General features: G+C 52.7%; 1 protein-coding gene across 1 annotated transcript; it reads left to right on the top strand.

Annotated features, from left to right (window-relative positions):
- Window positions 1-315: 315 nt before the first annotated feature.
- Window positions 316-11,284, top strand: LOC134015801 (chromodomain-helicase-DNA-binding protein 4-like). Its single transcript, XM_062455327.1, has 23 exons — window positions 316-519; window positions 763-884; window positions 1,060-1,233; window positions 1,455-1,596; window positions 1,711-1,842; window positions 2,198-2,315; window positions 2,415-2,539; window positions 2,707-2,941; window positions 3,036-3,205; window positions 3,430-3,607; window positions 4,530-4,616; window positions 5,022-5,113; window positions 5,223-5,356; window positions 5,667-5,811; window positions 5,897-6,053; window positions 6,719-6,816; window positions 6,916-7,204; window positions 7,295-7,351; window positions 7,427-7,588; window positions 7,820-7,928; window positions 8,724-8,856; window positions 9,548-9,743; window positions 9,963-11,284. Exons 1-23 carry the CDS (start codon window positions 316-318, stop codon window positions 10,163-10,165), a joined length of 3,462 nt encoding a protein of 1,153 aa, XP_062311311.1. The 3' UTR covers window positions 10,166-11,284.
- Window positions 11,285-12,083: the final 799 nt, after the last annotated feature.

The following is a 12,083-nucleotide window of genomic DNA, read 5'->3' as shown; positions in this document are numbered from 1 at the left end:
AGGAGGACGGGAGGGGGAGGAGGAGGAGGGGGGGGGGAGGAGGAGGAGGAGGAGGGGATGAGGGGAGGAGGAGGAGGATGAGGGGAGGAGGAGGATGAGGGGATGAGGGGAGGAGGAGGATGAGGGGATGATGGGAGGAGGAGCGGGCGACGGGGACCGCTAGAACGGAGGACTGTAGGTTAAAGCCAGAGTAGGCGATGTAGAGACACCCTTTTTGTCATATCTCGCTGAAATAAACTTCACATCCTGACGGCAACGGATAAATCGAAAGGTTTGACAGTAAAACGAAAACCAATCAGTGGTGTTAGAGGGAGCATGTGCAGTCCTCAGGGGTGGCTTCCACACCTGCTAACGCCCTCCCTCCCTCCATCCGCCCTGCAGAAAGACTCGACGGTCAAGTTCCACGTGCTGCTGACGTCGTATGAGCTCATCACCATCGACCAGGCCATCCTGGGCTCCATAGACTGGGCCTGCCTGGTGGTGGACGAGGCTCACAGGCTCAAGAACAACCAGTCCAAGGTGAGACACTCCTGTTAGACTCGCATCAGTGAGACGACCCAGTTAGACTCGTGTCTGTTCGACTCAAACACTCTGAGCAGACTACAAAACGCAGACACACCGATCTGTTAACTGTTAAACACGATTCTGAAAGCGAGATGCATACCTTGAAATCGATTTGAATCGATCCGCAAGGAGATGTATCATTTCCTTGCATGTTTAAATGTTTCTCTCTCTCCTCTATCTCTCATCTCCCCTGTGCAGTTCTTCCGTGTGCTGAATAACTACCCCCTGCAGCACAAGCTGCTGTTGACCGGCACTCCTCTGCAGAACAATCTAGAAGAGCTCTTCCACCTTCTCAACTTTCTCACCCCGGAGAGATTCAAGTCAGTACACTCCACAGACTCACTGTGTGTGTGTGTGGGAGAGGGTGTAGGAAGCTGGTATATCAGCATGACACTTAAATCACACAGCGCACAGCAGCCATAGTCATCAATGTTCATGCCAACCATGAACATACTTAAACACATGCATACGTCCTCCCCTCCCCCGTCGCCACAGTAACCTGGAGGGCTTCCTGGAGGAGTTTGCGGACATCGCCAAGGAGGACCAGATCAAGAAACTCCATGAGATGCTGGGGCCTCACATGCTGAGGAGGCTGAAGGCGGACGTCTTCAAGCACATGCCCTCCAAGACGGAGCTCATCGTCCGCGTGGAGCTCAGCCCCATGCAGAAGTGAGTGACCGGGGGGGGGGCAGAGACGTGTGACTCGGGACGCTCAATGTTCCAGGTGTGTCTTTCCTCCTCCTCCTCCATCTGTTCCTCCCCCGCCTCCCTCCTTAACCTGTTCCTTCCCTCACCTCTCTAATGCAGTACATCTGTACTACCTATGCTTAACCACAAAGGCATCTTTTTGCGCCTCCTTAACGTGCATCTTCTTGTTTGGCGTGAGCCAGGAAGTACTACAAGTTCATTCTGACGCGCAACTTCGAGGCCCTAAACACCCGCGGAGGAGGGAACCAAGTCTCTCTGCTCAACGTGGTGATGGACCTCAAGAAATGCTGCAACCACCCCTACCTCTTCCCCGGAGCTGCGATGGTACGACCCGACCACCTTCACTGGCTCATAACGAGCCATACCATATTTGTTAGGAGAGGGACGTTCATTCTGAGGTTGTGCGTCTTAGTAAATGGGTGTTTTTATCGGTTGCAGGAGGCGCCAAAGATTCCGAACGGAATGTATGAGGGCAGCGCTCTCACAAAGGCCTCTGGGAAACTGACGCTGCTGCAGAAGATGATGAAGAAACTGAAGGAAGGAGGCCACAGGGTGCTCGTGTTCTCTCAGGTACACACACACACCTCTCACGCTTCTCTCAGCTACACAAACACACACAGAAATTGACATTTAGTCATTTAGCAGACGCTCTTATCCAGAGCGACTTACAGTAAGTACAGGGACATTCCCCCCGAGGCAAGTAGGGTGAAGTGCCTTGCCCAAGGACACAACGTCATTTGGCACGGCCGGGAATCGAACCGGCAATCTTCTGATTACTAGCCAGATTCCCTAACCGCTCAGCCACCTGACTCCCTAGAACTATCCCAGGCTCTTCTATCGAATTGCTGTGACCCTTATCCTCTTTCGCAGACACACACACACACACACACCAATACATCCTGGTTAATCTCTCCTTTCCTATCAGATGACAAAGATGCTGGATCTGTTGGAGGATTTCCTGGAGAACGAGGGTTACAAGTACGAGAGGATCGATGGAGGGGTGACCGGGGGGATGAGGCAGGAAGCTATCGACCGCTTTAACGGTGAGGCTTGTGCACACACACACACACACCACCTGCTTGTGTCTTATCCTTGTTCATATACATTTTGTTCAAATAAATATTTTTTTTTCTTCCCCACAGCTCCTGGTGCTCCTCAGTTTGCCTTCCTCCTCTCCACCAGAGCGGGGGGTTTGGGCATCAACCTGGCAACCGCCGACACCGTCGTCATCTATGACTCAGATTGGAACCCTCACAACGACATCCAGGTATGCAGTGAACCTCAACAGGAAATGCAGTAACTGTGTGTGTTTTAAACCCATAAAAACATTCTTCAACTCCCTCCATCCACCTCTTTCTCCCTCTCTTCCTTACTCACCCAATCGCTCGTTTTTCCATCAATTCTCCCCCCCCCCCCCCCCCCTCCTCCTCCCAGGCGTTCAGCAGAGCCCATCGTATTGGCCAGAACAAGAAGGTGATGATCTACCGCTTCGTCACCAAGGCGTCGGTGGAGGAGCGCATCACCCAGGTGGCCAAGAAGAAGATGATGCTGACCCACCTGGTGGTGAGGCCCGGCCTGGGCTCCAAGACCGGATCCATGTCCAAACAGGAGCTGGACGACATCCTCAAGTTCGGCACCGAGGAGCTCTTCAAGGACGAGCTGGGGGAAGGTTAGTTAGACCTGGTCAACGCTCTCATCAGGTGTTTATAGGTCATCGTTTACCGCAGACAATGAAGATGTTGACCCCTCCCTCCCTCCCCCAGGTGACAACAAGGAGGATGACAGCAGCGTGATCCACTATGACGACAAGGCCATCGACCGCCTGCTGGACCGGGATCAGAGCGCCACAGAGGACACGGAGATCCAGAGCATGAACGAGTACCTCAGCTCCTTCAAGGTGGCCCAGTACGTGGTCAAAGACGAGGAGGAAGAGGTGCGTCTGGGGGCGTGCGAGGAGGAGGAAGAGACTGGGATGGGATGGAGGGAGAGGGGGTGGTGTTGATTGGTTGGTTGGTGGGACATCACTCTAGATCGTAGTTCAAACTGTATGTGTGAGAGCCTGTTTGCATCCAAGATTTATCTAGCGATCCCATTCCATTTGAGGATGTTTACTGCGTGCCTACAGCCTGTGTGTGTGTGTGTGTGTGTGTGGTCCAGGAGGAGGAGGTGCAGCGCGAGGTGATCAAGCAGGAGGAGAGCGTGGACCCAGACTACTGGGAGAAGCTTCTGCGGCACCACTACGAGCAGCAGCAGGAAGACCTGGCCCGCAACCTGGGCAAGGGCAAGCGGACACGCAAGCCCGTCAACTACAACGATGGCTCCCAGGAGGACCGAGGTAGTAGACGGGGTACAGAACAACGCACAATGCAACCTTATTACCTACTCTCTGTGTGTGTGTGTTGGTAGATTAGGTTATTTTGTTGTGGGATAGTGTGTGTGTGAGGGGGGAGGGGGGAGGGGGGAGGGCGGAGGGAGGAGGGCGAGGTGTAGTGGTGGTGTGTATGCGTGTTTGTCTGTGTATGTTGGAAACTCTGTTCATAGTCTTGTACAGTGTGTGGACGGTAGGGAGGTCATGTGGTGCGGACACTGTGTTGGTGTGTTATTGTGTCTCACCTCAGTCTGTACCTGTGGCAGTGCATGCTACAAGGCAAGCCGTATCTCTCATCCTTAAAAGGACTCGGAGAGACAAAAACAACCAGGCTGAACACTAGATCGATATAATTATTAATATCCAGACTCCTCCACTCGCAGTTGATTACTTTCCTATTACCTTTTGAGATGTAGGGTTCTGCACATCATAAACAACAGCAGAACCAAACAGATTAACAAAACGAAAACATATTGAATACCAGAGCGCTGGCTGTACCTACATGATTGGCGGCTAAAACAACACGGAAGTTCAATCACAGTTGTTTTGCTGCTGCGCAACAACGAAAACGGAGATTGCCGAAGTCGCTAGATTTGAGCTACTCACAACTTTTTTTTTGTCACTACAGAATGTTAAAACGTGCTCAATCTAGCGACATTGTTGCTAAATTGGCAACACTGTTTAACCGATAATTTAAACCGGTAAACATTCGTATTGTCAGTTAACGGTTACACGGTTAGAGCACATTATGAGCATCCTTACTTTTCGACTGGAGTTCCATGGCAGGACTTGTCACCTTCCCTTCTCCGTTTGTATCCGAATTCCGTGTTGCTTTCTGATTGGCTAACCGATGTGTCTGTCACCATTTCTCCTCGCATCAACTACTCAGATTGGCAAGAGGATCAGTCCGACAACCAATCAGACTACTCAGTGGCTTCGGAGGAGGGAGATGAGGACTTTGATGAACGTTCCGAAGGTAAGGGGCTGTATAACCAGGGCTCTTAAGTTTAATCAAAAGTTTGGCGTGAGATTACCACACCAGTCAACGTTTGGGTACTAAAATCCTGGAGAGGGGGTGGGGGCATTTAACTGTATAACTTGAGACAGCTTTCAACTCGGCAGAACACTTACCTCCTTATGCCTGCGCCTCGTCCATTAACTGTATATAGCGGGACAGCTTATCTCATTATTTCTCAGCGTAAGAAATACAAGTTGTTGCGTGAGTGTGTGAGAAACGGTTGAAATGTGTGAGTTTCACTGCAAATGCGTGAGACTGGAGAGCCCTGGTATAACCACTAACCAGAGGAGAAAGTGTGCGTCAGAGAGATAATCTACAGACCATTTAGTCACTCAAAACTGCCCCCCCCCCCTATCTCTTCAGCTAACGCCCGCAGACCCAACCGTAAGGGTCTCAGGAACGACAGGGACAAGCCACTGCCCCCCCTGCTGGCCAGAGTGGGCGGCAACATCGAGGTCAGTCTGCAGCCCGGGAGCCTTTTCCTCCCCAGCCTCCAAAAGTCCGACCTTTAACCTTTTTCCAGGTTGTGTTGCTTATCGAGCGTGTGACACGCCCCCCCTGCAGGTGCTGGGTTTCAACGCGCGCCAGAGGAAGGCCTTCCTGAACGCAGTGATGCGTTATGGGATGCCCCCGCAGGATGCCTTCACCACCCAGTGGCTCGTCAGAGACCTGCGAGGGAAGTCTGAGAAAGAGTTCAAGTGAGTTGTGGGTGGGTGGGGGGGTGTGTGTGGGGGGGGGGGCTGCTGCACCGTGAACTAAAGGTTCAATGCAAAGGTTATTTATTTTTGCACACAAGTGATTACGAAGAACTATGCTGATGTCTGCATAACACAAATCTCTCTCCCCCTTTTCTCCCCCCTCCGCCACTCTCTCCCCCCTCCCCCACTCTCTCCCCTCCCCCACTCTCTCCCCCCTCCCCCACTCTCTCCCCCCTCCCCCACCCTCTCCCCCTTTTCTCCCCCCTCCCCCACTCTCTCCCCCCCTCACCCTCTCCCCCGCCCTCCCCAGGGCCTACGTCTCTCTCTTCATGCGGCACCTCTGCGAGCCCGGGGCCGACGGAGCGGAGACCTTTGCCGACGGCGTTCCCCGCGAAGGGTTGTCGCGGCAACATGTGCTCACGCGCATCGGCGTGATGTCGCTGATCAGGAAGAAGGTAGGTCGTCGTCAACATGACGGGCAGCGCACGCTGGTCACCATCCTCTCCGTTCTGAGTTCTGATTGGTGGATGGGGCCGACAGGTGCAGGAGTTTGAGCATGTGAACGGCCAGTGGTCCATGCCCTGGATGATGGAGCTGGAGGAGACCAAGAGGGCAGCGGCGCTGGCTGCAGGAGAAGACCCCAAGACCCCCTCTACTGGGACCCCCGCAGACACACAGCCCAACACCCCCGCCCCAGGTACACACACACACACACCCCCCGCAGACACACAGCCCAACACCCCCGCCCCAGGTACACACACACACACCCCTGCAGACACACAGCCCAACACCCCAGGTACACCCCCCCCGCCCCAGGTACACACACACACACACACACACCCCAGGTACACACCCCCACCCCAGGTACACACCCCCACCCCAGGTACACACCCCCACCCCAGGTAAACCCCCCCGCCCCAGGTACACACACACACACCCCAGGTACACCCCCCCGCCCCAGGTACACACACACACCCCAGGTACACCCCCCCGCCCCAGGTACACACACACACACCCCTGCAGACACACAGCCCAACACCCCAGGTACACCCCCCCCGCCCCAGGTACACACACACACACACACACACCCCAGGTACACACCCCCACCCCAGGTACACACCCCCACCCCAGGTACACACCCCCACCCCAGGTACACCCCCCCGCCCCAGGTACACACACACACCCCAGGTACACCCCCCCGCCCCAGGTACACACACACACCATGCAGTTGCTGGCATGAAAAGCCAGCAAATACTTGATCTGACCTGTATGACCGTTCTCCTTTGTTTCATTTACGTTATCTCTGTGTGTGTCTGTCTCGATGTCTCTCTCTCTCCCCCTCTCTCTCTGCTGGTCTCACAGAGGAGCTCAGCAAGGCTGAGGACCTCAAGGATGCAGAGGTGAGGAAGGAAGCAGAGGGAGACAAGGAGGCCAGAGGAAACAAGTCAGATGATCCAGAGGTAAGATCCTCCTTTCAGAGACCACACACACACACACACACACACACACACACTTCTCTCATTTCAAATCTGATGTACCCCACCTTCTCTTCTGATCAGATTATCGAAATCCCGGACGAGTCGGAAAAGTCTCCGTCGCCGGAGAAGAAGGAGAGCGCCGGAGACTCCCCTGCAGTGAAGGAGGAGCCGGAGAAGAAGGAGAGCGCCGGAGACTCCCCTGCAGTGAAGGAGGAGCCGGAGAAGAAGGAGAGCGCCGGAGACTCCCCTGCAGTGAAGGAGGAGCCGGAGAAGAAGGCCGGCGTGGGCGAGGCCCACAGAGAGAACCCTTCAGAGGCAGCGGAGGACAAGGGTGAAGGCTCAGAGGGTACGGCGGGGTCGGAGGGCAAAGGTCAGTCTTGAGGGTCAGCGTGTCACATTTTTTAGAAGTCCTCCTTCTTTATCCTTGTGATTGATGTAAGCGGTGATGTCTGTATTTCAGTGGAAGAGAGCAAAGAGGAAAAGATGGACACCAGTCCCCCTGCTGAACAAAAGAAAGGTAGACACACACACACACACTCTCGTACTCTTTCACACAGTCTCAGAAGGCCTTAACTCCGTTGTCTCGCTGCAGAACAAAAGGAGGAGAAGGACGGGGTGAAGACGGAGGAGTCCAGCAAGCTAGCGAACGGAGAGAACGCCAGAGAGGGCGGAGCCACCGTCAACATCAGTGAGGAGAAGAAGAAAGCGACCAAGCAGAGGTTCATGTTCAACATCGCAGACGGAGGTTTCACAGGTACACGCGTGCGCTTGCACGCACGCACGCGCACACACACACACTTGTTGTTGTTTGCTTGTTTGATCTCCAGTACCTGTGTGTCAGGCTCACACAGGTGTCCGGCTGAAACAGGGGAACACCTGGGCCAGCCATTCAAGTTTGATTGTTTTGGGTTTATGGCAGCTGTATTCATACCTTGTGTTCTCTCGCTCTCTCGCTCGCTCTCTCTCTCTCTCTCTCTCTCTCCAGAACTTCACTCTCTGTGGCAGAACGAGGAGAGGGCGGCCACAGTCACCAAAAAGACCTTTGAGATCTGGCACCGTCGTCATGACTACTGGCTGCTGGCTGGCATCATACAGTATCCTTCCCTTGGATGAGAAGGCTTGTCGCTGCCTGACCTTCACACACGAGCCCTTACACAGGAGCACACACTGCCCTCTCACCCCCCCCCCCTGTCTTACATTCTCTACTGAAGACGAATGAACAAGCAACGTAACGCACGCACGCACGCGTGTGCAGGGAGTGGCTACACCAGGACACACGTGTCACATTTTACGGCCAGTCCACTGGCCAAGGGTCAGTGTGTGGTGTAAGATTGTTTAGCCTTGTTCCGTGAGACCGACCAGCCTGTTGGTTTTAGCTCCAATCATAATCCACCTGATTGTTATACTTAGCTGGTGGACAAGCGGTTGTTTGCAACCGAGGCTGAAGGAAAACCGTGGGGGAGGGTAGCTCTTCAGCAACGTGGGTCAGACCATAGATATATATATATATATAAAGGGTAGATGTCTCGTCCGCGTTGCCGGACAACGGAGTCGAACGTCCGCACATGGTGGCCATCTTGCTACAGTCAACTCGCTCACCCATAACATTGTGTTGATGCTACATGTACTTTTTAAATTACCATAACTTGCTCAATTTTCAACCGATTTTGAAACGGTTTGGTTTGTTATCAACGTCAGAGATGTCGTTATGCCACTGCATACTTATGAATAATTGTTCATTTTAATTTTTTAATAGAATAGAAGCACCAACACAATGTTATGGCTGAGCGAGTCCCTCGAACAGGCTCATCTCCAGGCTTCTCTAACGAGGACCCCCCCCTCCTTTTCTATCATGGCTGTTCTGACCTTTGACCCCAGCGCCTCCTCAGACATGGGTACGCACGCTGGCAGGATGTGCAGAACGACGTGAAGTACGCCATCCTCAACGAGCCCTTCAAAGGGGAGATGAGCCGGGGGAACTTCCTGGAGATCAAGAACAAGTTCCTGGCCCGCAGGTTCAAGGTACGACTGCTGGGGAGGGTCCACGTCTGTCTGGGGAGGGTCCACGTCTGTCTGGGGAGGGTCCACGTCTGTCTGTCTGCACAGGAACAAACGTCAACAGGGGGGAGTCCCGTCTCCTTTGCCAGTGTGTCATGTAGAAATATGTTTTGGGCCAGTGCAACACAGGCCGACCTTTGAAACGTGTGTCTTCCATCCCTTAAGGCAACCATCAAGTCACTCTTTCCCCTTTTCACTTTCCTTTTCTGACTCCCTCTTTGTCGTTCTCGGTTTCTGTCTCCTGCTCTCTCTGTTTGTCTCTCTCTGTCTGTCTGTCTCTCTGTCTCTCTCTCTCTGTCTCTCTCTCCGTCTGTCTGTCTCTCTCTGTCTCTCTGTCTCTCTCTCCGTCTGTCTGTCTCTGTCTCTCTCTCTCTGTCTCTCTCTCCGTCTGTCTGTCTCTCTCTGTCTCTCTCTCTCTGTCTCTCTCTCCGTCTGTCTGTCTCTCTCTCTCTCTCTCTCTCTCTCTGTCTCTCTGTGTCTCTCTCTCTCTCTCTCTCTCTCTCTCTCTCTCTCTCTCTCTCTCTCTGTCTCTCTGTGTGTCTCTCTCTCTCTCTCTCTGTCTCTCTGTGTGTCTCTCTCTCTCTCTCTGTCTCTCTCTCTCTCTCTCTCTCTCTCTCTCTCTGTGTCTATGTCTCTCTCCCCCCTGTGTGTGCAGCTCCTGGAGCAGGCCCTGGTGATAGAGGAGCAGCTGCGCCGGGCAGCCTACCTCAACATGTCCGAGGACCCCGCCCACCCCTCCATGGCCCTCAACACGCGCTTCAGCGAGGTGGAGTGCCTGGCCGAGTCCCACCAGCACCTCAGCAAAGAGTCCATGTCCGGCAACAAGCCCGCCAATGCCGTGCTGCACAAGGGTAAAGGTCACCATGACGATGGCCGAAAAGTTCTCTTCTTTTGATGTGTCGAGCGATTCAGTTTATGTTTGTTAGTGTATCTCCTGTGTTTTGAACGAGACGAGTGTGACCACATACATTTCCTCCTTGTTGGATAATAATGTTTACCTTACCTTAACCTTATATGTGGAGAATGGTCTGTGTTGATGATGATGATGATGTTGTTTCTTTGTCCTCCAGTGCTCAAACAGCTCGAAGAGCTCCTTAGCGACATGAAGGCTGACGTCACACGCCTCCCGGCAACCATCGCCAGGATACCTCCCGTTGCCGTGCGGCTGCAGATGTCCGAGAGGAACATCCTCAGCCGATTGGCCAGCCGCGGCCCGGAGGTCACAGGCCAGAGCCAATCACAGGCCGCACAGCAGATGCAGGTGCCACGCTGACCCGGTCCAGCCCCGTCCGATGTTACTCAGATGTACCTACTCCCCGTTTCATCCCATGTAGCACTAGTTGTGCCCCCAGACCCTTACCTTGTACAGCACCGTACGATATGTCTACCTCTGTAGCCCCGCCCACCCCTATTAAAGCCCAGCCCAGTCACCTACACCCCCCCTCCCCCTAGGCTCAACAGATCCCCCTCCGTACTGGCTCCTCATCACTGGAAAGACACTCTGGACTCAGAGACACGGTCCTCTGTCCCTCCTGTGGAAACAGCAGGTCCTCCCCCTGTGTGGCTGGCCTGTTCTGTCTCTATCGCAGGGTCAGGTGTGTGTGTGCGCGCGCTAAAACTAGAATAGAAACAGGAATAATTCTTTTGAGTATGGGTCGTGGAGCGTTTTGCTGAAATGTAGACATTGCTGGGGTCATGTGTAATCATGTGGAGGTTAAAACCATGGATGTTCAATCCCATTTCCTTTGTATGTCCGGATCTGTGCAACAAGAGTGTGTGTGTGTGTGTACGCGGGCGTGCGTGTGCGTGTGTTTGTGTGTACGCGTGCGGGCGTGCGTGTTTGCGTGTGTGTGTGTGCTTGGATGGGTGGCAGGGTATTCTAATGTGCATCTCTACTGTAGACAGATCCAGACCCTCAGTGTGTTTATGTTTTACCAGAGAGACTGTTATTAACTATGAAGTTCTGATTATGTTGTAGAATAATAACACTGTTTGGTCCTTCAGTGCTCTACCCTGACACCCCCACCCCCACCCCACCCCCCTTCCTCACCAGAGAACCCATGTGACTTAACACTATCCGATGATTGGTTATCCCCTCCCACTCTGGTCACGTACCATCTTGCACCTCTACATTCCTGATTGGTTTCTAGGTGACTTGTTCCTGAGGCGTTTCCCTTTTGGTTTGGTTTTGCTCAGATAAGAACATGCAATAGCTCCACATGTTCAGAGACATGGGATGTCTTTGAGACTGACAACCTAAGTTAATTTCTTACAGTCTAACGTTTTTGTTGTTTTAAAAGTTGAACTATTTTATGGTTACCACCTTGTTGTTTTTATCGTTACAGTTTCTTTATGAGAACTACAATAAAAAAAAAGGGGAACAGTTTGTGTAGCTTTCGAGTCTTTCCGTGCGTTTTGTGAGTGAACGAGAAAGTCAGAGTGGAGAAGGATCCAAGGTTTTCAAGTTAAGTTGCATCAAACCAATGAAAGGAGAGAGACTACAGTAAGTAGGCGAGAGAGAGAGAGGAGAGAGCAGGAGAGAAAGGTTGGCGGGAACTGGCTCGCGTTATCACAAAGACAGACAGACAAGAAATGATGATAATTGGGAGTAAATTGCAGGGCGGAAGAAAATACTGGGATGGTCGTAGTCGGCTGATTTCTTATCAGGAAACCGAGAGAGGAAGAGGGATGAAGGGAAGGGATTAACCCTTGGGTTATCTTTGTCATTCTGACCCACCGTCGTATTTTGACAACTTTACCGCATACAAATCCAAAGTGAAGCATTTTCTTTTAACTGTTGGGCTGTCTCAGACCCCCCACATTGCAAAGGTTAAAAGAAAATGATTTGTTTTTGTATTGGGTAAAATTGTGTAAACACAACGATGGTTCGTTATGAACCTTTGGGTCATGTGACCCGAAGGCAGCACAATGGATAAATGAGGAAAACGGAAACTATGCAGGGCAGGGAGAGAGGTGGGAGGAGAGTATCATCAAAATTGTCTGTAAATGTTTCCTGGGTTGTCAGACAGTGCATGTCAGACAACCTGCCAGATCTCTATCTCAACCTCCTGTCCTACGAACCCAGCACTAACGAGACTCACTACACTATACTGGACTATCTACAAAACACAGTGTCTGGCTTACAGCTCCAATTGGCATCCTGTGACCACTTGCAGGCCTGTTTGAGTCCC

The sequence above is a fragment of the Osmerus eperlanus genome, unplaced genomic scaffold, assembly GCF_963692335.1.
Source record: "Osmerus eperlanus unplaced genomic scaffold, fOsmEpe2.1 SCAFFOLD_825, whole genome shotgun sequence".
Classification (NCBI taxonomy): Eukaryota; Metazoa; Chordata; class Actinopteri; order Osmeriformes; family Osmeridae; genus Osmerus; species Osmerus eperlanus.
The sequence above is the reverse complement of the archived record's forward strand: the minus strand, read 5'-3'. Positions and strand labels throughout refer to the sequence as shown.